The following is a 27,363-nucleotide window of genomic DNA, read 5'->3' as shown; positions in this document are numbered from 1 at the left end:
AATTTTTTTTTTTGGCTAAAAACTGTTGAAAACTTGGTCCATCATTGGACAGCATGCCACAGATTTAAATAGTGACTTTGAAACCAGTTTCTCTGACACACTTCACACAGCTGATGTAGTAATTAGTGGAAAATGTGTGTTGAACTGGAATACTGTACGAGCTCACACATAACCAGTGTTGTATGCTAGAGAGTATAGATAACCAGAACTGCCTGGCACTGGTGAGAATCTGTTTAGCTTAGTTTAGGAGCGCTGGGGAAATAAGGATCATCTGTCTGACTTATGTCTTCGATCGAGGCTTGGACGAAGGTGGACAAACTGATTTGTGTGCTCTTATAAATCTATGTGTGGGACATCAAAAAAGATGGAAGAATGACGGGAACAACATAAGGGGGCGCTGTTGTGCACGCAAACGTTTAATCCACGCAAAGTACTGAGGAGAAGAAGAGTGCGCGAGAAGACGAAGAAGAGCAGCAAAGAATTTATCTGTTTCTGTGCAGGTCAATTTATTTACGAACTCAGAAACCAAAGCAGGAGAAGACCATGCTGAGAGCGTGTCTGAGAGGGGCTAATGCTACCGCCCGGGTAAGCCTGCTGCCTGCTCCGCAGCCGCGGGCTAACGTTAGCGTGTTGTCATTCAGTGACCCAGAGCCTGCTTCAAGGTGCCACAGTGAATTTACTAGTTCGGGCTGTTAACTCTTCGGTGCTGTCGAGCGCTGTATTTGATGCCATGCAATTGGTTGTGGACGCTGTCAGAACAGCGCAGCATGCTAACGTTAGCCGGGTTTCTTCCGGTGACAGATGGATAATGGCGTTTTAAGCATAACCAAGCTAACGAGTTTGGCTAAGTTTGAGCGGAGAGGTCATCATGGCAAAAACCAAAACTTGTCTGTTTGCCCTTTTATCGGCCACAGGTTTGATACCAGCTAACCGGAGCAGTATTTTATGCTACTAGCGGCACTAGCCTTTAAACGCGTTTGCACGTAGACGTGGTATTTATAATGAATCAGAACAAACGCTGCAGGTTGTCTTCGTAAAATCCACAAATACTAACGCATGATGTGCGTTCTCGAAAACTTTATGTTCTGTTTCTGGGATTAAGTGTGCAGCCAGACTTCTGTACAGTGACAGAAAGGTGGCTCTCACCTGTTAAAGTGGGCCGGAATAAGTTCGACATCCCTGGGCTACAGCATCACACTGTTGCACCTCGGCTCTTCTTTCCACCGGACACGGAAACATGTTCGTCTCTGCCGGACTCAGCTTGGATGTGTTCGCCATGTACCTGAATCTGTATTTACAAAATAAGAATGCAGTTTACTGCTCAGAAATCATGCTTTGTACTTCATTTGCTGATCTGTTTTAAATGGTAAATCAACAGTTTTGCTTATTGTTGTTTAGATTTAATGACGACAAATTAATTATTTTTATGATTTAACAGCAAGTGAAAAACTGTGCTAAACTTATTACTTACTTATTACTAAAATCCATATATTACTTACGCTACAGTTAATGGGCACGCTCGTGTGTGACGTGAATATCATGAAATTTAAAATTGAAATCATCAAATGCTGATTAGCTGGTTGTGATCGACCTGTCGGTATAGCACTGCGCCTCTGCGGGCGGTCTACCCTTCCAGCTCGGCTGCTCTGCGCAGTATCTTAGCTGTTCCTGGGACTGCGCTCTGCGCTCTTTCAGTCCAGTCCTTGTTTATGTTGGCACACCCACCCCTGTCTGTTTCTCCTCTAAATCAGTGGTTTCTTGACTGCCACCTTCCCTCTGAAAAATTCAATTGATGAAGCTGACCTGAAACTAACCCGTGTCCATCCAAGCAGTGTGGCATCATCCTGACAGAGAATGAAACCTCTGTTTCTGAAGGCTATTTAATGTAATTACAAGAAAGCATGGCTCAGAGTGCTCAGGCTGTTTTGAAGAGTAAAGGTGTTCAGACAAAGTACTGATTTTCAGGCTTGTTAGAATTGCACAAAGTCTGTTTTTACCTTATGAACAGCATCTCTGCACCTAATTCCCCAATTTTTTATATGACGATAAGGAAAACATTGTGTAGTCTGTTGCTTGCACTGAAATTTGTTGCTCTGTGCTTGCTGTGAATGTGTGCCCGTTCTGGATCTGTGTGACATGGATTTCTTTTCACTGCCACGCTTTCCTCACCACTTTCCAGAAGAACTACAGGAGAATCCCTCTTACCAGTCTGCAGCAGTGTCGGCACTACACAGCAGGAGAGAGCAGGTAATCAGAATACTTTATTAATCCCGAAGGAAATTAGGGTTACAGCAGGCAGCACGCTAATGGCGCATGCGCACTTACAAAGGAACCTTCTGACCAACTTTACACAAACATCACATTGGGGAGACACGTCAGAAGGTCGGCTGATAGGAAAAAAACAACAAAAATACATAACATGAGGTGAGAGGAGGAGAAAAAAACTCCACTCAGACTGAGCTCCTAGTGGGAGAACAGTTTGATAACAGAAAAAACACCTCAGCACAAAAGCACATGACTATCAATACACCATAGAAACACAAGACAAGCAACAGGGGCGGGTAAAGGGTAAGAGAGAGCCGGCGTAGGCAGCGCATCCAGCCAACCCAGGGGGCCTTGCATGGAATGGGGGGAACAGTCTAAACACAGTCGTTATCAGGGTGTGTTGTTCAGCTCCAGCCTTGAGGCTGCAGCTGGCGCCGAAGGGGTCTCCGCATGAAGTGATGGTGCTTTTTACTTTAGTGCGAACAGCTCATATGAATTTCAAAGCAGTTCTACAGTCCAACACTGGTCTCTCAATCTCCCGTTGGAGAGCCGCGAGCTTTCTACGATGTTATCAAACTTACGTTCGTGATGTTGTCGTTCTTTTTGCGCAAAGAGCAGGTTCTGAGACCTCCGACCGCAGTGCACTTCCCCAAGATGTGATCCAATTTGCGCTCAAAGGTGTTGTTCGAGCGAGCCCCTCCAGATGTAATCCAGTTTTTCACTCAGAGCTCTTGTTCTGAGTGTTCACGGCAGCCGTGCGTTCTCCAAGATCTTCTCCGTGCTGACTCAATGAGCCCATTCACACACCAACACACACAGTACACTAATGAATTGTTTAGGACTAGCACATGGGCTTCAGCTGTCTTCTTAAGGGCCTCTCACATGGATGCGACATGTGCTGTGCCTGCCACCAAAATCTGTGTCCCGCTGGCCGCTGCGCTCTGGCTCCATGTTTACATGCGACTGCTCCCTGTCGTTTCAAAACACGGATCTCTCATCCTCAAGAGAAGATCTTCAGTGCTATCGTAGTGAAGAGCGTGCCGCTTCTACAGCATCGCTTTCCTCCTGAGATCACTATATGCAAGTCGGCTGAACTAGGATACACACAGAGTGCAAAGGCTGTTAGCGAGACTGTCCATTCATTCATGTCTGCTTGTCCTTTTTCATTTCAGTAGTGCTTCCAAAGTGGTTGTTGCCGGCTTGCTGACAGTAAGTGGTGGCATTGGAGGGACCGTACTCTACGCCAAATGGGACCATAAGTTCAGAGCAGCGGTTGAGAAGAACGTCCCGTACTCAGACTGGCTGCTGGGTTTGGCTTTGGGACCCGCTGCCCAAGATCCTGGCCTCCCCATAAAGAAACGGGTACGGTGCTCAGCTCATCCTAGTCATAGTTACAGGACACAAAGTTTGTTTGTGTTTCACCGTCAGTTCAGAAGAATTGAAGTCGAGCATTTTTTCTTTTACTGGCTCTCCATGTGTGAGTGTCTGGTCTCTGATGGTTTAAGGAGGATTCACTGTACGTTACAATGGCTTTTCAAATGATCAGACTGCATTGAAGCCCCATACCTCCACCCCCATACCTCCACCCCCATACCTCCACCTTTCCAGTGTGTGTCTGTTAAAATTCGACTCAGAATTGGTGATATCAGCTAATAAACTTCCACACAATACAATCTAAATATTTGTATAGAAAGAATAACCACGTTTTTAGAACCACACTGTAATAACGTATGCTTCGATTTAAATGGTTGCTGTTAAGGTGGAGTTGGCCCAGCTGCCCTCTATGATAGAAAAACAAGTGAAGAAGTCGGCGAAGAAGGAGGGAGCCGAGGGTCCGGTCAAAGACTCCAGCCCCGCCCCCAGTCAGCCTGCACAGAGCCTAGAGGGTAAGTGTGACGCCCACTGTCATTATAACTCATGGCTTCATGTTGCCATCTGCCTTTTATCATGTGCTCTGATTCTATCAGCTTTATTTCTATTTCCGTTTTGTTATAGTTCGTTCACAGTAGTCGGGTGGAGCGCCCACAGTTTCATTGCATCTGTGCAGTGACAGTAAGGGGCTGTTGTGTTTGTACACCACCACAGTGGGTTTGAACTCAGCCAAGATGTGATTCCAGCGCAGCTTCATTTCAAGGATTCTAACACTAGTATTGGATTATTGAGTTATACATTATAGACACTTGTATATCTAATAAACCACTTTCAGAGACAAAGTTTGTAAGGACTCCATTACAAATGAAACAGATAAAGTTGGACTTGTGTTTGGTTTGTTTTTCTGGAATTTGCAGTAAGCGCTCCAAAGTGATGTTGGTACAGTGAGTGAGGCCAGCGTTACGCTGAAAACCCAACAGATGTATGAGAGAGCTGGCAACAACTGTAGGAGAGGCCGAGTCAGTAATCTGGTAAATTCTTTAAAAGAAGAAATGCACTTGCGACCTCAGCGACACTGAGAAGCCTGTAGGACAGAGGGATTAAAGTGGGTAATCGCAAAAGTCCTTCCTTGGTTAGGGGACACCCTGTGCAACATTTAGCAAATTCAAGAACACCCTGGAAGAGGTAGACTGTCAAAACGTAGTGGGAGAGCATTTTACCCACTTTAACACGCTGAAGATGCTGCGTCCACATTTCTTTACCTGGACGACTGAGCGTGCAAGAAAATCTAGCGACACCTCATAATGCATGTAAAGGAATGTGCTGTACGAGGTCACTATTTTTGCTGACATTGTAACTGCTGATTGAAATGGCACCAGGAATCTGTGATAGTATAAAGTTGGTCACCTGACTCTTGTAGAGCACGCTTTCAGTTGCAAAACCAAAGGTGGCGTTTTGTGACGTCCGTGGATTCTACATTAAAGGCAGCGATGGACTTGGAAGGATTTTCAGCTTTCATCACTTCAGTCTCATCTTGACAGTTTGATTTAAAATCCACTGTGATGGTGTTCAAAGGATGCAGTTGTTTCATGAAAGTGTTCACCAGAGTCAGCCTGATCATCAGCCATCTCGACAGTGCCGTAATATCATTATTTACATTATGAAGTTAATATTATTTTAATTCAAGTTCATTCAAATCAGCCTCACTTGTAAATGTCTCTGGGACAAGCCAACGTTTAATATCTGCTGATGCAAACTCTCCACTCTGGGGGGGGGGCGGTGTGCTCTGTTAGCTGCTAGCTCCACCCGTTCTTCTTTGAGATGTTTGTAAATGTGCGCTCTGTTGTTTAGCCCCAGCAGAAGCCTCTCAGGGTAAGCTGTCTTCTCCTATACTCTCCTGTTGTTGCTCTGCTCCCGTGTGAAATTTCATTTTGCACTGCTATTAGGCTTCTTAGTTTGTAGCAGCCATTGTATCTTTGATAGCTTTAAAGCCATTATGCTGCCATAAATACTACCTCACTGTAGCTGAAGTGATGATGAAACCAGTAGATGGATGGTCTTTACTATGTGTATGAGTGGCTTTGCGCGTGGTGACACACATGGAAGCTCCTGAGCGGCTCTTGCCTTCTGTATTTGTGTCCCATTTAGAGGCCTCAGCAGAGGCGACTCATATCATCTCAGCCATCGGTGAGGTCCCATCAGTCCCTGCTCCATGTGACACAGAGGCAGCAGCAGTCAAAGGTATCATCACTGAAACAGGACCTTGCTGTGAGGCTACAGTGCTAACCACTGCACGCTCTGCTGTCCTTCTTTATTGTCATTATGCAGCACAAAGCAAAATTCTGGGCGGCAGCTTAGAAGAGCCAGTATCTAAACCACAGACAAATCCACAGTGGGCACATGGTATATACGATTAAATCCTCTCCTTTGGGTGGAGCTCTGACTTGGTGTTGGCGCTCTGTGCAGTAGAGTACCACTTCCTGTTCCTGTTACAAGCACAGCAGTGTTTTAGCCAATTGAATTAAATATTGATATGTTATCTTTACGTGCTTTATGCAGAGACTGTAGTCGACCGACCGTTCTCTCCTGCACTTTCCTGCTCAGATGTTCAGTTAGTCGGCTTCCTTTAGTAATAACGACTCTCGTAATACATGTAACCTGTAACTTCATCACAGTAGACGTCTTTCTGAAAGTGCAGCAACTACGTTTAAGAATATAATCCACCCACTGTTATCATCTTCAGTGCCCTGTACCAACACAGAGCAGCTATCTGAACGCTGCTCCAGAGGTCGATCATCTTGTTAATAATTTCACCTCCTCACTGCGTACGACTCTGGATACTGTAGCTCCTGTGAAAACTAAGGTCTCTAATCAGAAGTACCTGACTCCGTGGTATAATTCTCAAACACTTTCTGAGTTAACTTCAATAATTACTTCCTCCAAACCATCAACGTGTCTTTTAGACCCCATTCCTACAAAACTGCTCAAAGAAGTCCTGCCATTAATTAATGCTTCGATCTTAAATATGATCAACCTATCTCTAATGATCAGCTATGTACCACAGGCCTTCAAGCTGGCTGTAGTTAAACCTTTACTCAAAAAGCATCTCTAGACCCAGCAGTCTTAGCTAATTATAGGCCAATCTCCAACCTTCCTTTATATCAAACATCCTTGAAAGAGTAGTTGTCAAACAGCTAACAGATCATCTGCAGAGGAATGGTTTATTTGAAGAGTTTCAGTCAGGTTTCAGAGCTCATCACAGCACAGAAACAGCTTTAGTGAAGGTTACAAATGATCTTCTTATGGCCTCTGACAGTGGACTCATCTCTGTGCTTGTCCTGCTAGACCTCAGTGCAGCGTTCGATACTGTCGACCATAATATCCTATTAGAGGGATTAGAACATGCTGTAGGTATTACAGGTACTGTGCTGCAGTGGTTTGTATCATATCTATCTAATAGACTCCAGTTTGTGCATGTAAATGGAGAGTCCTCTTCACACACTGAGGTTAATTATGGAGTTCCACAGGGTTCAGTGCTAGGACCAATGCTGTTTACAGCTTACAAGCTTCCACAATAGAGGACGCTTTCTGTTGTGGATCTGTAGACGTTCACGATTAAATTCATAACGTTGAAACAAACAAAATAATAGTCATTTTAAAATGCAGCACATATGATTATTATGTTGGTCAGGATGATGGTAGTGATTAGCATTTGCACCTCACAGCAAGAAGGTTTGATTGTGCATCAAACCTGCTGGTCTCCATGAGTTCTCCATGTTGTGTGAAACATGGATGGAGACTAGTTAACTTGTGCAATAGCTCAGGTTGAGTAAGTAGTTACGGTAGTTTTCATTTAATGCCGGAGACAGAATATGAAGCAAGAAGCAAATCTGCACCAAAGTTGAAATGTTTTTAACATGCAGTGTCACTGAGGCATCTACATTTGCAAAGGTTTTGCAAAAACTTCATTCGTGTTGTGAGCATACAATAATAGCACTTCATGTTCTTTCATGGCTGAAAGTCCAGCAGTCTCGAGGATTACTGGGGTTGTTTTAGGTCTGTGTTTGTGTTTTCTCTCGAAGAGTGCAATGAGTGCCATGAACACAAGGAGGCGACAGCGGTCCATCCTGCACCCACAGAACCAATGAAAGAGCGTCCAGTAGAAGAAGTGGCTGCTAGACTTGCTCAACAAGAGCAGGAGGAACAGGATATTTCAGCATGTAGGATGACAGACACACACACACACACACACACACACACACACACACACACACACACACAAAGAGTGACGTCGTTGCATACTGACCACTTGAATAATGACGTGTCATTTTATAGACAGTAAATGTCTTCCTGTGTGATTGCTTTGCAGCGGTATCAGCCAGTCTTGAAGACTCACTGGCGAGCTCGGCCAAAGCTACTCTGCAGGCCATAGGAGCGCAAGAAGCAGCCCTGCAGGCTATCATGCAGCACACAGACAAACTGAAGGAGGCTATGGAAGCAGAGGTAAACAGCAAGCACTTCATAAGGAAGGCATGTGCCAACTTTTATGTTTTAATACCCCCAGCAAATGGGGACTGTGCTCAGCTGGTACTCCAAATGTAACATGAAGTACAAATCAGTGATTGTACTTTTGGAAAACCAAAACAGGCCACCGTGCCCTTTAGGGCCTTTTTTACCCCTCAGCTTGAAGGCGACGTTGGATACTGTCGGTCCATCTACTAAAAACCTGGGACGAGTTTGAGTCCTTGAACTTAGTCCAGTGTTCTGTGGTGAATGAGTTAACTCGAGAAGGAAGTCCCCCGGGGTTTTCATACAGTAGGTCAGTCTGCTGGGGGCTGAGGGGGAGCGTCCAGTACTTTTGTAAATGGACCGTCTGTGATGGACTGAATCTGAGCCAAAGGCCGCAGGCTGGAGGGAGAGTGACGGTGTGCTGGTGTGGCTGAAGGAAGCCTGTGATGTTCAGTTCAGATTGTTTTCAGTAGAGTACAGTAGAATCTCTGGGCACAGCTCTTTAGTGTTTCACAGCTCTGGTTTAGTCTGTTTGGTTTCTGTGTAACTCTTGTCGGGACAGATCTAACCACTAATGCAGGGACCACTTGCACACTTCATGCTTCCTTTTCTGTAGCACAGATACCTGCACGCCTCCTGTCCGCTAACCTCGGAGTATAAACTATAGATGAGTCTGTTGGTAAATCTAAAGAGCACAGATATTTATTTCAAAATGTAGGGAGTATAAGTAAAAATTAAATACTCAAGTAAAGTACACATACCTACTTCAATAGAGTAACAAAGTAATAGTATTACCTTACATTAAATGACTAATGGTAACATGTGCGCTGGTCAGGGAAACATTTCTAATAACTGCTAAACAGAATCTGATGGCAGTAAATGTTCAGTGTTGCTACTACAGCTGATGGTGAGGGTGGAGCTGCTGTCCGCCTGCCTGTCTGATGGATACTGTTGCGAATAAGTATCCATATGTTTCAATTCCACATGAATGTTTCTATGTATCTATTTGACATCCCCAGCTCACACCTGCAAACGCTCCATCGAGGCTGATGAATGAGGCAGGACTCCATCTTTGCCTCAAGCCCACATGTCCTGCAGACCACTGGACTGGGCTCGTCTGCATCGTCTCACAGCAGCGCTGTCACTGAAGACCTGCGTACTCTTGTTTTTAATCAGATACATTGCTTGCTGTGGCCTGTGTGGTCCACCCACCACAGCGCTGTATTAGTAATGTTTAAGCCACGGCTCACTGAATGGGAAGCGTCACTGTTTTGCAGTAGATTTATCGAAGTTCTTCTTAAACTTAGGTTCTTCCTGAGGAGAAGTCAAACCAGTGGAAGGACCTGGAAGCTGCTCTTGCTGATAGAACCACGGCTTTGAACGATGCCAGAGCCGCTCTGTCGAAAGCCAAGTAACACAAACACACACACACAAACATACTTATTACAAACTTGAATGTGTGTGAAGAAGAATTCTTTCTTTTCCACTTAGCTTGAAAATCATAAATGTTCTTTCTTTAAATTGTGATTTCTCCTGCTTGGAGTAAAAGTGTTTCTTTAATTCTGATGACCAGTGTGGCACAAGGTTAATCTGAAAGATGTAATAATCACTCAGCTTTCAGGGCTGTGATGAGTGCAGCGTGCCGTGTACATCTCTGCCTAACTCAATTATTTTGGCAGTCTTCCTTATCAGCACATCTCTTTCCTTGCAGCGAGTCCTTGGACAGTCTCAGGTCAGTGATTGACGAGTCCAAAGGGCTGAAGATATCCTCTGTTCGCCCGCTGGTTTTAGCAGCAGAGGAGAATCTCCATAACATGGTTGTGGACTTGGACAAAATGGTCATGAAGGTAAAGTTTGTTTTCTTTTTTGGTGCATTGTGGACGACTACAGGAGATTAAAGTGACCTGTTTGCTTCCTTTCTGAGGCTCAAGTTCACATTTGCACCTCTCAGCTGTAAACTGAATGAAAGTGACAGCAGCACGTTAGCCTCTGTTGGCCAGTACCAAACATAAGAGCTACCTTAGCATCAAAGCACAGTACTTTGTAAAATAGGCAAGAAAACTTGTGAGGAGGTGACTCAACCCAGCAGCAGCAGCTATATTTGCAGCTCCAGTCCATGTGATGGGAGCGCTACGTAGGCTCCTTCTATGCTGAGATATGACTGGATATAATACTGTATCACTACTTTGCACTGCTGGCAGCGCCATGTTTCAGTAGATACACACTCATTTTAAAACAAGGATACAAAATGCCTTTGATTTTCCTCATTTCCTTACAAATGTTGCTGCCTGCAAGCTGTGAGTGTCGATAAAATGTTTCCTTTTCTCTGTCATCAGAAATATGATTATCATTTTGCCCACACCCTGTGAGCATGTGTGTGGTATGACCTATTAAACTCTAGTGACCAGCACTATGTGCAGTTAAAGTGTTGGCTGTGTTATCTTCACCACTGTCATGATTATTAACTCGTCCTTTTCTATTCACACCTCTCTGTTCTTCTGCTAACAAATGTTACCAACTAAAGGTTCAGTCTGCAGAGTCAGAGGCTAAGATCGTCTCCCAGTACAGTGAACTGGTTAACGAAGCCAAACGACAGTTTCAAAGGGAAGTCAGCAGTCTCACTCCAGAGATCCAGGCCAACTGGAAAGGGCTCAGTAAGAGCACGCATACACACTCAAACACGTGTCTTTACACACACAAAGTTTGATTCGATTTGTTCAGCTGGACATTGTGTTTTCATCGGTCGCTAATCGGACTAACGATGGGCCTGAGGTCAGTTTCATGAGTGTTAATATGGAAACTGTCATGTGTAGTGATGAATGGCCATGAGTACGATTCACAGAGTTGGTGGAAGGGCTGCAGTCACAGCATTGTAAGACGGTGACAGATGTACCTTTAAGCACCTGCTCGACTCCCAGATGGTCGACGTGCACGTGCAGCCTCAGGCCTCTAACCACAGAGATGTTACGTGTAGCCTGCTAGCCATAGCTGGTGTCTGGGATGGATGAATAAAGCCAGGTCTCTAACATCAGCGCAGTGTTATTAGTCGTGATCTGTAGCCTCAGTTCATGTTATTATGTGGTTGTTTGTGTGGCTGAAGCTGTCTTTCATGCCGCCGCCTTCACCCTCTCCCAGCTGGTACGATAATAAACAGAGCGAGGCATGTCCTGAAGAACAGAATCAGCTGTCTGGGATTTACTTTCCCAGATTATTAAGCATGCATTAGGACACTCATTGTGTTGCTGACATGGATGACAGTACAGTGAAAGAATGTGACAACGTTTCCCCTCTGAGGAGCAATATTTAGGTTTCCATACTGATGTTGAGGTTTTAGAGCGACGTTCAGTGTCTGTGGCTACAGCAACACATGATTAGTGTTTCAGTACTAATAACATCAGTATAACCTGTATCATTCGTGACAGGCACGTCAAATAGAATCGGATCACAATCTAATATGTTGTTTAAGCTCTGTGCGTCTTTTGTTAGCTAACGTTTGGTGGCTCTAAGTCCACCGTCTGAACATCCACGGGGTTTTTGAAATGTGCATTTACAGTCAAAACCTCACGTTCTTGCATGTCACCGTAACTCTTAGTTACTTTCATACATTCAAAACTATGTGCTGATCAGGAAGTACGTTTTCAATGATAACTTGTTTTTGTGTGTTAGCTGGTAAACTGTCCACAGACGACCTCAACGCTCTGATCGCCCATGCACATCGTCGCATTGACCAGTTGAACCGAGAGCTGGCTGAGCAGAAGGTCAGAGAGAAGATCCACATTGATGCAGCGTTGGAGCAACAGAAACTCGAGGACCAGAAAGCTCTGGACAACGCTGTCAACACTGCCCTGCAACATGTCAAAGAAGATGCCCGGCTGGACCAGGAGAGGAAGGTGCAGGAAAAAACATCTTTAGATTGTTCTGGTTTTTCAGTTAACGTGAGCGTATCTAAAACGTGTTACGATTTCCTCTGTGTGTACGCAGCTGGCTGAGTTAAGAGAAGTGATGGAGGCAGAGATGAGGACTCAGCTGCGGCGGCAGGCAGCAGCTCACACAGACCACGTCCAAGATGTGCTCAAAGTCCAGGAGCACGAGCTGAAAGCTGAGGCTGAGCAGGTGATCTCTCTACCCCAGAGTCTGCTTACACATCAGAAATGAGTACTTACAGGACACTAGTGGCTCTGAGTTGCCAGGTTTGGAGCGTCTAAGCAACCAGAGTAAACACAAAATATATACTGAATAAAACGTGGTCTGCTTGGTTAAGTTACTTAATCCATAAAACCAGCTTGCACTGGCTGTCTGACAAACATCCTACAGAAAGTTTGCTAATAGATGTTAACAGTGGCACAAAATGCTAAAAGTAAAAACAGTCAAGAAGATGTTTGAACTGTCTCAAAGTAAAACAGCTCTTTGTGTCATTGTTGCCATAAACTATTATTAATACAAAGAATCCAAACTCTGCTTCACCTCACATTTGAATTGTAATGAATGTATTTGGTTGAAAACCCTCTTTGTTTCTCCTCACGTCCTGTTTCTCGCATCGTTCTTCATATCTGAGTAAACTGATCTTTTCTCTTGTACCTTGAGCTCAGCTGATAATTGTTGAGCTGTTAGAAACATTAAGTGCATTTGAAAGGACTTGGCACTTACAAGAAGGGTCACTTCCTTCATGCTGCAACACTACCATGACCACAGCTTACTGACATCTGCAGCAAAGATGCTGCTCTGGATCATTTCTTTATTTTCAAACCTTCTGTCTTCAGTAAACGTGTTAAACTGTTTTGTGTTTACTCTGATGGCCTTTGCTTTGTTGGAGGTCTGTGATATAGCGTAGGATAAAATAAACATGCTGCTGTATACGGGAAGCTGACAGCTTGTGTTCTGCCATATCTTAAGCTTTTTTCCACTAATATCCTGTAAAGGGGGCGTGGCCAAGACACCTGAGACGAGTCAGGCTGCAGCAGCGTACTCTGTTCCTGCGAGTTGCACGCTGTGTGCTTTTCATCCTTCAGCCCTTCAGAGCTATGCTTTGGTTGTGTTCAGGTACTGAGCAGTAAGATGCTGGAACAGGAGACTCGCTACCGTCAGCTGACCCAGGAACAGCTCGACAACTTCACTTTGGACATGAACACAGCCTACGCGAGGCTGAAGGGGGTGGAAGAAGCTATAGACAGTAAGAGATACACGCATCCAAAAAAGCAAAGAAATAGCACTGAGTGATTAGTCGGGTAGGTTGTTATCTGGAGTGCTGCAGAGGAGTACCACATGTAGGAATGATGATGTGTGTAGATGAATGTTGGAATAGTTGGATAATTTTTTTCCTGTGATATTAAAAGTCAGGTTCTGGTGTGCAAAGGGACTGGATGTCCACGTGCACACAGACACGTTCTTTTCCACTCGGTCATGTAAATCTCTTTGTCTTTTGAACACAGGCCACGTGGTAGCAGAGGACGAGGCTCGTAAGGCCCACCAGCTGTGGCTCTCTGTGGAGGCTCTCAGTTACTCCCTAAAGACTGCTGAAGCCGACGTGCCCACTGTGCCTCTGGAGAACGCCGCTCAGGCTGTTCGCGACAGCTGCCGAGACAACGACTTTGCCTTGGCGCTGGCGTCGGCTCTTCCAGAGAAATCCCTGCAGCGAGGCGTGTACAGCGAGGCCTCTCTCCGTGCCCGTTTCAACTCCTTGCGATCGCTGATCCGCCGCGTCGCTCTCATCGATGAATCTCATAACTCCTTGTATCAGTATTTCTTGTCCTACCTTCAAGCTGCACTGCTGTTTGAGAAGAGTCAGGAAGCTCCGCCCAGCCAGCTGAGCTCTGAGGATTTAGATCCATTCAAGCTTCTGTCATATGCTAGCTACTGCTTAGAGCACGGGGACCTGGAGCTAGCAGCTAAACTGGTGAACCAGCTGAGAGGAGAGGCCAGGAGAGTGGTGGAGGACTGGCTTATTGAAGCCAGACTCACACTGGAAACTAGGCAGGTAGTGAATCTGCTGTCTGCTTACGCAAATGCTGTGGGTTTGGGTACCACACAGGCGCCGTAGGTTGCCACAGCAACCGTTAAGGGAAAAAATCTGCTAAAAGTCTTTTTTTCCAAGAAGTATCAAAGTTCCCGAGTGTAGCTGGAAGTGGCTCAGGAGGAGCTTCAGCCTGAATCCTTTGTGCAGGGAAGCATCGGCAGTCTGCAGCACAGAAAGATGGTTTCTTCCTTTTAAGTTACCTGAACCACATAAATGTATTCCTCTGAAAGCACTAATTCACTGTGGCCACTTATTTATACGATACATTCAATGCACTTCTTAGCTTAGTCTTATCAATTCAGACTGCAGGTTTGGCCCAGCTATTCGTCTCCAGCCCGTGTGTTATGGAACCGTCATCCTACGAATTACAGTTGGATGTTTGTGAATACTGCACATGTTAAATAAATCCTGGAAAAAAGAAAACGCTGTATTTCATTTCGTTGTTCTTGTCATAGGGACTACGGTTTAAAATGAGAGCTCTCATGCAGACGTTTGCATCGCTGCGAGTGTTGTCCCCACACATGGACAGTTTACCTCTGTGCTCCACCACGGTAGAGTTTACATCTAATAATGAAGGCGAGACTTTCATTGTGGTGGTGCAGTTTCTACCTGAGCACTCCAAACACCTTTCCCATGAGTTTTCTGCATAGGTGCTTTCTCTCTCCACACACAGCTCAAGTGTATTTGGCATGTAGACTGGAGCAGGGGTCGAACCACCAACCTTCTGGTTAGTAGGAGAGCTGCGCTGCCTGCTGTGCTGCAGCCAACCCTTCGTAGTAACTTTATAAGTGGTCTTGAGCAACATGTCTCCAGGATTTCAGCGGCCTTTCAAAGGTGGCAGAGCCCCTGGTGTTGATGAGGTCTGCCCCGAGTTCCTGAAGGCTCTGGACGTTGTAGGGCTGTCCTGGTTGACACGCCTCTGCAATGTTGCGTGGAGATCAGGGGCAGTACCTGTGGACTGGCAGACCGGGGTGGTGGTCCCCATCTTTAAGAAAGGGGACCGGAGGGTGTGTTCCAACTACAGGGGGATCACACTCCTCAGCCTCCCTGGGAAAGTCTATGCCAGGGTGCTGGAAAGGAGAGTTCGTCCGTTAGTCGAACCTCGGATACAGGAGGAACAATGCGGTTTTCGTCCTGGTCACGGAACACTGGACCAGCTCTTTATCCTCTCCAGGATACTTGAGGGTGCATGGGAGTTTGCCCAACCAGTCTACATGTGTTTTGTGGACTTGGAGAAGGCATTCGACCGTGTCCCTTGGGGTGTCCTGTGGGAGGTGTTGCGGGAATATGGGGTGTCTGGCCCATTGCTACGGGCCATTCGATCCCTATACAACCGTTGCAAGAGCTTGGTTCGCATTGCCGGCAATAAGTCGGACTCGTTCCCGGTGGGTGATGGGCTTCGCCAGGGCTGCCCTTTGTCTCCGGTTCTGTTCATAATTTTTATGGACAGGATTTCTAGGCGCAGCCAAGTGGCGGAGGGCTTTCGCTTTGGTGGCCTCAGAATCTCATCTCTGATTTTTGCAGATGATGTGGTTCTGTTGGCTTCATCGGGTGAAGGCCTCCAGCTCGCACTGGAACGGTTCGCAGCCGAGTGTGAAGCAGTGGGAATGAGGATCAGCACCTCCAAATCTGAGGCCATGGTTCTCAGCCGGAAAAGGGTGGAGTGCCCACTCCGGGTCGGGGATGAGTTCCTGCCCCAAGTGGAGGAGTTCAAGTATCTCGGGGTCTTGTTCGCGAGTGATGGGAGAAGGGAGCCGGAGATCGACAGACGGATTGGGGCTGCAGCTGCAGTAATGCGGACGCTGCACCGGTCCGTCGTGGTGAAGAGGGAGCTGAGTGTAAAAGCGAAGCTCTCAATTTACCGGTCGATCTACGTCCCTACCCTCACCTATGGCCACGAGCTGTGGGTAGTGACCGAAAGAACGAGATTGCGGATACAAGCGGCAGAAATGAGCTTCCTCCGAAGGGTGGCTGGCCTCTCCCTTAGAGATAGGGTGAGAAAGTCGGCCATCCGGGAGGGGCTCAGAGTAGAGCAGCTGCTGCTCCACATCGAAAGGAGCCAGCTGAGGTGGTTCGGGCATCTGACAAGGATGCCCCCTGGGCGCCTCCTGGGTGAGGTGTTCCGGGCATGTCCCACCGGGAGGAGGCCCCGGGGCAGACCCAGGACACGCTGGAGAGATTATATCTCTCGGCTGGCCTGGGAACGCCTTGGTATTCCCCCGGACAAGCTGGAGGAGGTGGCTGGGGAGAGGGAGGTCTGGGCCTCTTTGCTTAGGCTGCTGCCCCCGCGACCCGGCCCTGGACAAAGCGGATGAAGATGGATGGATGGATGGATGGATGGATGGACTTCATTTTGGAGTAAAATAAAGTTTGAATGAATCCTGGAGGATTCAGGAGGCCACAGTTTAACACGTGCAGTTGTTGGTTCTGATTCTCATGTTCTTATCTTTTTGAGTTCATCATTCAATTATTCACAGTTTTAAAGGTGTACTTAGGGTTTAAATGATAAATAAAGTCTGGTCAGCGAGTTGGAAATAACACAAAATTCCCTCAAGTGGCTCGTTGCTCACTGCCACAGAAACTTTGTGCTGCAAGAAACAAATGTTACAAAAAACGGTTCAACCTGCCAATTAATGAGTTTCCTTTGGCACCCTGAGCTAGTTTGCAATGTGACTGCTGCATGTCAGAGCTTTGTACTGTATGTTTGTTCCAGATCACTCAGTGCATTTAGCTCTGACACTGTCCATCAGTTTGAAGATTAAATCAAATCAGTTTGACCGTGTGATAAATCCATCAGCAGCTTTCCGTCAGGATACCAAAGTAAACTCTGTCCTTTACACTGCTGCCACCGTGTGGGTCCAAACTCCTACTCCATTCATTGGAGGTACTGAAATGTTTTGTGTCTTTTTATTTAATAGAAACAAGCTCCTACAAATAATCTTTGATTATTGCAGGCCTCTTTGTTAATGTGCATTGTACCTCTAAGCTCATGAGCCCACAGTTTGAACAGACACCAAATATTTAAATGGTCCAGAAAAGAAAGACTCTGATGCAACTAAGATTTGAATGTGTGGATGACGCCTCAGTTTAGGATTTGTATGGTATATTATATGATTAACCTGCTGTGGATGGACGATCACGGACGTGCTCTCGAGTGAAGTTTGGCCCGTCGTCAGCATCTTTTCCCTGCAGTATGACTGCATTTGTCTCTGCCTCACAGTTTTATTGAGGCGATAAAACATTAATGCTCATCCTGCATCTTTGCTCTGCTAATGTGCTCATAGTATTATAACCATAACCATAGCTAGTCACCAGGTAGTGCACTATTATATGCTCTCTGCTCTTTATCCTCACGCCTCCCTGAGCTTGATTCTGTTGAAGGTTTCTTCCTGTCAAAGGGAGTTTTACACACCCCGGGGTCACCGGGTGCTTGTTCACTGCAGGCTGTGTGATTCTTTTGGTTTCTTTCACATATTGTAGGGTCTTGGGGCATGTGCAGTCATGTCAAAGAGAGAAGAAACTCCGGTGCTGTGCATGAACAGGGATGGGTTACTGCTCTCAGCTTCTGTCAGCTGCACTAGCCTCCAGTTTTTGTCCCACCCATGATTTGGAGCAGCTCACCATAACATAGCAGGTTGGCCCCAAACTCTGCCTGCAAGAGTCCTTTTTAAAAAGGAGCTGAGGACTTTTAAATGGAGTTCAAGCACAGGTCAGCGAGGGAAGGCGATCATGCTCAGGCCTAATATGTCCCAAATCCTACTTAGGTGTTTATCAGCCATTATGCCAGGTCAGTCAAACACACGTCCACTAATCCCTCTTACTGGTTCCTGCTTTGGTGCCTACCAACCTGTCAGACCAGCCTGGAAGGAAAGTTTTGCATTTTGAAATAGAATAAATCTTTTCTGCCTGATAGTTTTTCTCATGCAGCCGTACATGAACCAGCTGCATGTCTCCTTCTCACATTCCTCGTCACTCTTGCAGCAGGTAAACATCATCAGCATGTTGCTGCTGCTGCCACCAGTGTGCTTTCCCACTCGTGCAGTATTGACCTGTTGGAATCCTGAGCTGAAGCCTTCACTTTCCACACAATCGAACACACAATCCTCTCGTGCTCTTAGTGCTTCGGTTTTCAAATTCGAACCAGCTCGGCACGGCTTTTATTCAAGTGGTTTCAATCGAGCTTCTCTACTGCAGATGATTGATCAGGTTTGACTAATTAAATATTTATAATGAGACCATAAACATATTTAAAAATGAGATGCGCATTTATTCACACAAAGCTTAGAACTCTATGAATAATAAGATAAACCATGTGTCATAAATCTAACACTTTACAATATGTAGAATAAATACATTTCAAGGGGCGTGCGCCAGTTTAACCCAGTTACAGTTTACATTACAATCAATATACAGCCAATATTTAGCAGTAGCGTGTTATAATAGTGTTCAAAACAACTAAAACACTACTTAAGTGCAAACATCAGACAGTTGGCCGTGCTAACAATCAGCAACGTTTTGTTGTGGTTTCCGTCTCTTCCACACACATCCAGGCTGGGAGGAACCACTGGTGTAGTATGCATGCAGTACGTTGTGTGGTGTAGTATGCATGCAGTACGTTGTGTGGTGTAGTATGCATGCAGTACGTTGTGTGGTGTAGTATGCATGCAGTACGTTGTGTGGTGTAGTATGCATGCAGTACGTTGTGTGGTGTAGTATGCATGCAGTACGTTGTGTGGTGTAGTATGCATGCAGTACGTTGTGTGGTGTAGTATGCATGCAGTACGTTGTGTGGTGTAGTATGCATGCAGTACGTTGTGTGGTGTAGTATGTAGTAACTGGTATGGTGGAGTTTCCAAAGGAGAAGAGCTCAGTTTTGGTTTGATGTTTGATGTTTTATGAGCACAAACTGGGGAATTTTCAGTTGCACCAAACTGTTCAAACTTTTAATGTCAGTGATGCTTTTCACAGAGTGATTCACGACCGCCATGACTTAGTCCTCCTCCTCAAAAACTCCGATTGATATTCATTATACATGAACATATTTAAAAAAAGGGGTTAAAACAATTGAATTTATTCATTAGGATGAACTTCATGACTTGTCACTATATCTGGTAGTTTTGAGGTAAATTCAGGTGATTAGTTTAGTGTATTTGAGTTCACAGTCTGGTTAATCTCACGGCGTTTACTCTGCTTTTTAAACTGCGTCTTAGTTCGCAGCATCGTTCACTGTAGAATGGACAACACAAAATGTAAGTTGGAGCCCTTCACTTCAGTCTACACTGTTGAGCGTTTTCACATCATAATTCATATTCTGGGAAGGAAGTGTGTCATGGTCATTTTGGGTGTGACCCGGTTGCCTCTTTTGCTTTTGCCCATTTTACTGAGGCCGATGTACATGCCAGGGTACGCAGCTGACTCATAGGCGTTGTAGTTGTTGGCCAGGATATTCTCCTTGAAGTTGCATTCATCGTTGTAGTGTCCCTGAGAGGAAGAGGAAGGTGAAACGTTAGAAACACGAAAGATTTTACATGTCAGCACTTAATAAGTGGTGCTAAAGTTTCTACAGTGTCTTTTAATTTGACAAGGCCAAAGCCTATTTACATCTCGTTAGTGATCACGACTGAGTACAACTGGTAGTTTCTCGATGGATCGGTCCCAAGGAACTCGTGACGATCTAAGACGTAGATTTACACGAGTTGGGGAGAGCATCATCAAGATCATTCCAAGATCATCAGCTCAAACATCTGTACATAATACAAGTTTGGATGTGTCACCGCATCACCACACACACTTAGGAAGAAGAGCCAAAGTCAGAATCAGAATCACTCCATAGTGTATTAAGGAGTCACTAAAGTACTTAGAACAAGCTTCAAAGAGCTGCAGACGTCACGTTCCTCAGGTCCACACGAGTTATTATGCCCGATTATTTCCAAGCCGTTCAAAAAATATTCTGAGACTGATGAAACAAAAGTTTAACTTTTTGGTAGGTTTGCATAAATCTAAAATGAATTGTTTTCCACTCTTTTGTAATAAGAGCACCATACAGCTTCTCTGCTCCTTCAGGACCAGGAGGACTTGCTTATCGATGGAGTCACAAATTCTGTTTTCTGCCAGAAACATGGACAATATCCCCCATCAGTTCAGGGCAGCGTTTCTGCAGAATGACAATAATCTGACACACATCAAGTCCACATCTGAAAGGCTCCAATACATAAAAACAAGTACATTGATATGTAAGTAAAAAAAGGTTTTCGAGTGGTGCAGTCAAAGTCCAGACTGGAATCCAGCTGAGATGCTCCTGCTGGAAAACCCTCCAATGCAACTGAATTCATCCAAACAGTGTAAAATGCTGTCAGTTAGTGCAAACGCTGGGTTATAGTTCCAGCTGCCCTCAGTGGCACGAACACTGATGATTAGAACGCTTGTTGTGATCTGATGTCACAATGTCTACATGCACGCCTTCAGCATCGAACAAAAACAGAAACATCTGTTAGACACATGAACCAAATATATTTCTGCATGTGCACCACACACCGAGCAGAAACATGTCCCTGTGAACTGCTGTGTGTTTCCAGATCAGCTGCACCCCACGGTGCCTGTTTCTGTCCTCCGGCATGTGTCAGGTTTCTGCTTCTGCACAGTGTGTGAGCAGCTAGAGCACGTTTATTTCTGATATCAGCCTCACAGCTTATTTATTGACTGAAGCAGCTTTTTGGAGTATTGTTTTCCTGTGCTCGGTTTGTTTTGGAAGTTCAGTCGTATGCACATTACGACACGACTGTTTAAAGCAATCTTTAGTTGTGCATGCAGGTCTGTATCTGTATAAATGTGTACATATAGGACGACAGCTGGTGATTAGGTGTGTCTAGCTTATGTTTAGCTAATTACTCTTTTACTTCTTATAAATTTGAATAAAACTACTGTCTTAATTTAAAGATTTTAGATTTAACTGAATTTGATATTGCAGATAAATGAATAAGCCTAAGAGCAACTATCACAACCACATTAGGCACAAATAAGACACACTTTGTTTCAGCATTACGTTCAGCACAATTTAACACAAACTGCATTCTACAAATGTCTTGATGCTCAAGAAGTTTGTAGAACGCATCTCCAAAAGGTGATTCTGTTCATCTGGACGTAGCGTTTTGTGGGAGAAACGTTTCATCATCAGGTGACGTCTTCAGTCTCAGCTGACTGCAGGTTTTAATCTTATAAACAGGACATTTGCATAATGACTGAAACCACTGAAGGAACAATGGGCTGGGAGGTCAGTCATCATGCAAATGTCCTGTTTATAAGTTTGAAACCTGCAGTCAGCTGAGACTGAAGACGTCACCTGATGATGACAAAACGTTTCTCCCACAAAACGCTACGTCCAGATGAACAGAATCACCTTTTGGAGATGCGTTCTACAAACTTCAGTAAATCACAGTTTGTATCATTTGTTTTAATGTACTTTCCCTCAAAACCTTTTTGAAACGCCAACAAATACAAATGCAGATGTGTGTGTGTGTGTGTGTGTGTGTGTGTGAGTGTGTGTGTGTGTGTGTGTGTGTGTGTGTGTGTGTGTGTGTGTGTGTGTGTGTGTGTGTGTGTGTGTGTGTAATTACAAGTAAGTGTAGATTGTCTCATTCATAGTCCTGGAGTGGGTTGGCTGGACATATACCTCATTAGAAGTTGCTCATTTCAAGTTTCATATTTTTAGCTCTATCACTCGGTGGGACAGCTGACCACCATCACATCCAGCAGTCATTTCATTCTGCCAGTTAAACCATAACTTAAACTATTTATGCCCATTTAAGGCTTAATAGATAACATGAAGACTGTAGCATTTAGCATGATGCCGCTCGTTTCAAAAACATTTCCACTTATTACATTTATTACAAATGTCAGTGAACAGTGGCTGGTGGAGGGTTACAGCATGAACATGTGGGTGTAATGCTTTGGACCAACTCACGGCATGCATCACAAGCCCCCGTGTGCAACAACGGCAGCAGTTAAAGGTTCTTACCGAGCCATAGAGTTTCCCTTTGTCATTCATAGCAACGAAGAGACCGCTTCTCACCCCATAGAGAGTCACCACTCCTCTCTCCACTGGAGAAATTTCTAGCAGGGCTGGAGTGAAACATGAAAAGGACAAGTTGCTAATGCTTAGTAAAGTCAACACTTGCTGCATATCTGCAGAAGATTAGAACAGCTCCTGTATGTTTATGTTTCTTAGTGAAATGGTTCATGTCATATAATGAAACCTGAAAAACCCATAACAACAACATAGAAAACAACGAACATACTTTAATACAATCTTTCTGTTTTAGGGTTGGAGCCCGCCATGTTCTCCACCCTGATGGGTCGACACGGGCCTTCTTTTGAAAGTTTGTGTTTGTGACATATATGAACAATGGCGTTAAAGCAGACACACTTACACTAGGAGTCACGGTCCTGGGTCATGTGAGCCAGTATTCTGAGTTCTTGGTGTTTCTCTTATTCCTCTCAGTCTAGTTTCATTTCAGTTTATCTGGTTACATTCTGTCATGCCTGGGTTACAGTTTTAATTCATGATTTATCAAGCTCCCATTTGTCTCATCCCTGTGTGAAGTTTTCTGTGTTTCTGTCACGTTTCATGTCCAAGTTTTCTTTGTTTGTCCAGTTCAAGTCATGTCTGGGTCTCGTTATGTTTCCCGTTTTATTTTGAAGGATCCTTGTGTTTTTTGTTTATTGTATTTAGCTTCACGGCCCCTGTCCTGTCATTATGTTAGTTGTTGTCAGCTGTTTTCCCCGTGTGATTCTGCTTCCCCTGATGATTTGTGATGTGTACTTAATCCATGTGTTTCTGCTCAGTCGGTGTCAGATCGTCTGTTAACCTCACCACAGTTTTCATAGGTTTACTCCATTGTTTCTCCGTGTTTTCTAGCTTACTCAGTGTTCATAGTTTGTCACAGCTTTTCACTGAGTGTCACAGCCTTTTTGTTAACAGCGTTCATAGCCTCCTTAGTTTCCCTAGTTCCTTGTTTTTCTTCTGCAATCAGCCAATAAAGGCTCGCTTTATTTTTGAAACTACGCTTTGTCTCCACCGTGTCTGCATCTGGGTCTACCTCTTTCCTCACACCAGCGCACCCCGCCGTGACAAAAGGCTCATTCTTATAAAATATTTCTCCATTTCCACGACACAAAAACAAATATGCACTTTGTTATTTTGGTTTGATTATCTGATTTCAGTTTGTTCACATAAACAGCATCTGTGCTGAAGGCCTGTGTTAGCTAAGTGTGTGGAGTACTCTATCACCTCTACAACGTCAGCCTCCATAGCAACTCCAGAGACTCCCAGTGCTATGGAAAATGATGTGGCTGGTCCCAGTGCCTTAGAAGAAGCATCCAGGGGCTGCAGGCCTGTAGCACTGACCTCTCATATCATGAAGGCTAAGGAGACACGTCATAAACACCATCTCCTGCATGTGTTTAAATGTCACTGCTATACGTATAGACATGTACATTCATCTTCTCTCCTGTGTAGTTTGTATTTTTCCATGTTGCTGCAAGTTTTAGATCATTTATTTTCTCGTATGATTCACCTGAAGTATCCTGCTGTGTTTTCCTTCTTTTGGATTCTGTGTGTCGTCACCAGAAGAACTCCTCACATCAATCAGACAAACAACAAACACAAAACCTCTGAGCCTAAAAAGGTGGTCAGATGAGAAAGCTTATAATGCACAAACACATTAGTGCAGTCATTACTGAGTCTGTGCCCCATAATTCCAACCATTTTTTATGATAATTCATTCATTCAACCTGTAACTGTGTTCCAAACAGCAGCGTCAACCTGGCAGGAAGATCACTTTGCTTTTGAGATCAGATATGTTTTATAAATATCTATTTACACACAGTTTACTGCAAAGATCATATTTGAATTCAAAACTAATTATAAGCCTGGTTTATAAATGGGGCTGTGGGGATGATATAAGTGGAGACTGGGTTAAAGGTTCTGCTCTGTTCTGGGAGGCAACATCTGGAGGCCAGTGAACAAACTGGTGCTTATAAAGAACTTTTCTACTTTAACTGAAAGCTTAAAGTGCTTTTCACTGCACGCATTAACACAGGCATTAATGTATTATTCACACACATACACAGATTCATTTTGGGGTTCAGTATTTTGTTAAAGGACACTTTCGCATGTGTCGCTCTGCCTCCTGAACTCCAACTCAGTCGCTCTAAAGTGTTCTGGGAACATTTGAACATGAAATCACGTCGACTTCTGGGTTCGTGTCATATTTCTTCAGCCGATGTGCTGATCTGACTGACAGACTGACAAACAATTTCCTCATTATTGGAGAATAATTTACAAACATTTATTAAATAACACGTGTCAGTGATTCCAATGATTTTCTTACAGACAACATAATTAGACTTTTTGCAGAAAACCCGCCCCCTGCTGGCCATTGTTTTCAAGTTTATTGCAAACCTGACTTTATTTTTCTGAGTGTCAGCAGGAATTCTTTTTTTTTTAAAGCTATTTATTAACATAATGCAACTGCATGAGTTCTTATCTTTTGATGTAGAGATACAAAACAGAAGAATATAATAATGTACAGTATGTTTGCATGCAACAAGCAGTCTCCTCAATCCACGCAGAAATCACTCGACCAAACTTTGAGATAGTTGTGTCTTTATATTTGTTCTTATCATAGCAACAAATGATAAAGGTGATGAATCAGGGAAAGGAAAAATTACTTACTGTATCTGTTTTCATTGTGCACGCCCGTGATCTTCCCATTGGGTAAGACCTGAATGTGGAAACCAATGCCCACGTTACAGTAAAGCCTTCTCAGTCTCTTTATGCCCAGCAGGTATTCTCCGTCTTTCGCTGTCACTTCCCTCTTGTCCCAGATGTTGCTGCTGGGTGAAACCAGTGATCCGGCGCTTCGTACCGTTTGTCTCGTCCGGCTGATAACTGGAAGCGGAGCAGAGGCGCTGCACAGGAGGATCCCATACAGAAGAAGCGGGAGCTTGGACCTTGGTGATGACATACTCTACCTACCAGTCATAGAAGTACACAACGATTGTGTTGTGCTTATCCAACTGAATGTTTAGTTAGTATGAATAAAACCTGGTAATAAAATCTTCAGTGATCAGAGAATTATCCTAAAGACAATAACTTAGCTCCTGCACTCTCTAAAGCCCGGTAAACATTTTCAGTGTGCATATTTAGACATCTTGAAACACCTCAAAACCCAGCGGGGGTCCAGTTTGCAATGTTTCGCGTTTCCTAATTTTGCTTTGTCCTCAGGTAGAGTCAGCAGACAGAGAACACACTTATATGTGGCCCGTATTACATCACGCACCACCTGCTGTCATATTTGCCTGTGAGTCATAGATGCCGTAGAAGAACACAAACTGGGATATCAATAAAATACATTGTGACAGAAAACAAAGAGGAACACGCAAGCACACAGAAACACAGTAAATAATAAACAAAGAAACTGCCTTGAAAATATTCAGCAGCAGATCAAAAACGGAAGAAAACCATGAATCAACATATGATTCTCTCTGTCACTTTACCTGATGCTGCTGAAGTGAAGCAGAGCAAAGGTACAGAGGTCTGATTACAGACACAGCTAAGCAGTTTGTGATTTGGCATCATTTTAAAACGTTTCTTCTTGGAGGTCATTTTTGAAATAACAAAACAAAACATGACAGCGCTGTAAACAACGGTAGACTGATGCACAACAAGCAAGCGAAAAATGCAGAAAACAGAGATTTGAGATGAGAAACTGTTCTTGAAGTACACTGAGAGAGAGAGTGCATGAAGTGTGATTTTATCCTGGTGGAAGTAAAACAGCCAAAGTCAGAGTCAATTCATGTTTATCAAACGTCAAGCGTAGCTTGGACCTTCTTTTGCTGCTGATTCAGTGAATTTTGGATGGAGAGTGACAAAACCTGCAGCTTCAGGCCACTTGGTTATGGCGTTCCACGTGTGTCCTGCCTGCCAGCATCTTGCACCCTGCTGTTATGTGCTGGATGGTCTCAGGGGCATCTTTGCACAGCCTGCACCTGGGGTCTTGCCTTATGTGCTGCCATGATTAATGCATGTGCTTTCTTTCAGTGCAGCTTTGCTAGCCATTGGTGCGACTTCTAAACATAAGCCACTTCTTCTGCATGCTGTGCGGGTCCTGTCCTTTCATGATGGTTCATTTTCTTGCTCTTCTTCTTCTGTCTCAGATTTCCAACCCATCATGGCAGATGGCCCCGCCCCTCCCTGAGCCTGGTTCTACTAGAGGTTTGTTCCTGTTAAAAAGGAGTTTTTCATTCCCACTGTCACCAGGTGCTTTCTGATAGGGGCTCGCTTGATTCCTGACACTTAGGGTGTATTTTTACTATCAGAATCATTAAAGCAGTGATAAACAATCATCATAAGGAAAGGTAGGTGATTAGCAGTTAGCCAAGCTAGGCGTGTGTTAGCATCTATTTTCATATACAGCAGGCTGATTACTCACTGCAATGATCAGCTGGCCAAACTGACAACATCAGCTGGGGTTCAAATCATTGTTTTCCCCCTGACTGTAACTCCAGCTGTGTTTCTTTTTGACTTGTCCAGTTAGCATGGTGACGCAGAAGCATTGCTCCTGAATGAAGCAGTAATGTTTTGAAATTTTGCAGATATATAGAAATATGACTGTATTTTGGGGGAATGGTGCCCGACCTTTGAAGCAGTTTTTATCAGATTAGACTGATTATTATGTACTTGCAGTATTTTGTCTTTGTGACCGCTGACATAAATGCTGATAGTCCCTCCCAATAACAACACACATACACACAAACATGTCTGTGTGTGTGAATAATATGAAACTTAGTCTATGCTTGTGCTGGTAACATTGTCACTGTTAGTGAACAATACATCAGTGGAGGCTTGATATCATGCGACATGTGGTGCGTCAGAACACTGCTCATGTAGGGCTTATTGCAGGGCTCGGAAAGATAAAGCAGACAGAGCCAGTGATAGATCGTCTGTGTACCCATGCAAAGGAATAGTCAGCCCACTGGGAGAAAACCCCATAGTAGTTGTGACGTAGGTAACTATTCATCAACATTTGCTCTGACATCAAACGTCATCAAAAGAGTTCCCCCAAGCCATGAGAGAGAAACTGACACTGACAGGCTCGGAAAATCCTAATAATCCCATTCTTTTTCCGCTTCCATGGATGTAAGCC

The 27,363-nt window shown here is 44.4% G+C and overlaps 2 protein-coding genes across 3 annotated transcripts; one reads left to right on the top strand and one right to left on the bottom strand.

The window, feature by feature from the left end:
- The first annotated feature begins 433 nt into the window (after positions 1 to 433).
- immt (inner membrane protein, mitochondrial (mitofilin)) lies at positions 434 to 14,581 on the top strand. 2 transcript variants are annotated; one of them, XM_085414208.1, is made up of 14 exons: positions 434 to 585; positions 2,180 to 2,247; positions 3,438 to 3,627; positions 4,025 to 4,151; positions 5,785 to 5,877; positions 7,719 to 7,856; positions 8,006 to 8,139; positions 9,453 to 9,556; positions 9,857 to 9,992; positions 10,670 to 10,799; positions 11,812 to 12,035; positions 12,127 to 12,258; positions 13,186 to 13,315; positions 13,575 to 14,581. In XM_085414208.1, exons 1-14 carry the CDS (start codon positions 544 to 546, stop codon positions 14,180 to 14,182), a joined length of 2,256 nt encoding a protein of 751 aa, XP_085270334.1. In that variant the 5' UTR covers positions 434 to 543; the 3' UTR covers positions 14,183 to 14,581. The 2 variants fall into 2 exon arrangements, with proteins under 2 accessions (XP_085270334.1, XP_085270345.1); XM_085414219.1 differs by lacking the exon at positions 5,785 to 5,877.
- A 4,881-nt stretch (positions 14,582 to 19,462) lies between these two features.
- LOC146676719 (fibroblast growth factor 4-like) lies at positions 19,463 to 25,182 on the bottom strand. Its single transcript, XM_085380358.1, has 3 exons — positions 24,891 to 25,182; positions 22,173 to 22,276; positions 19,463 to 19,639 (listed from the first exon to the last, which is right to left on the bottom strand). Exons 1-3 carry the CDS (start codon positions 25,180 to 25,182, stop codon positions 19,463 to 19,465), a joined length of 573 nt encoding a protein of 190 aa, XP_085236484.1.
- Between the last annotated feature and the right edge of the window lie 2,181 nt (positions 25,183 to 27,363).

This window comes from Rhamphochromis longiceps, linkage group LG2 (assembly GCF_057381845.1).
Source record: "Rhamphochromis longiceps isolate RC_006_pf linkage group LG2, R_longiceps_female_GT1.1, whole genome shotgun sequence".
Lineage (NCBI taxonomy): Eukaryota > Metazoa > Chordata > Actinopteri > Cichliformes > Cichlidae > Rhamphochromis > Rhamphochromis longiceps.
This window is presented reverse-complemented; position numbering and strand designations above follow the sequence as displayed.

Coding starts and splice junctions, on each gene's coding strand:
- immt (XM_085414208.1), top strand. CDS start 544: ATGCTGAGAGCGTGTCTGAGAGGGGCTAATGCTACCGCCCGG. Junction 9,993..10,669: donor TGGACAAAATGGTCATGAAG/GTAAAGTTTGTT, acceptor TACCAACTAAAG/GTTCAGTCTGCAGAGTCAGA. Junction 13,316..13,574: donor GGTGGAAGAAGCTATAGACA/GTAAGAGATACA, acceptor TTTTGAACACAG/GCCACGTGGTAGCAGAGGAC.
- LOC146676719 (XM_085380358.1), bottom strand. CDS start 25,182: ATGTCATCACCAAGGTCCAAGCTCCCGCTTCTTCTGTATGGGATCCTC. Junction 22,277..24,890: donor GCACAATGAAAACAGATACA/GTAAGTAATTTT, acceptor GTTTCACTCCAG/CCCTGCTAGAAATTTCTCCA. Junction 19,640..22,172: donor AAGGGAAACTCTATGGCTCG/GTAAGAACCTTT, acceptor TCTTCCTCTCAG/GGACACTACAACGATGAATG.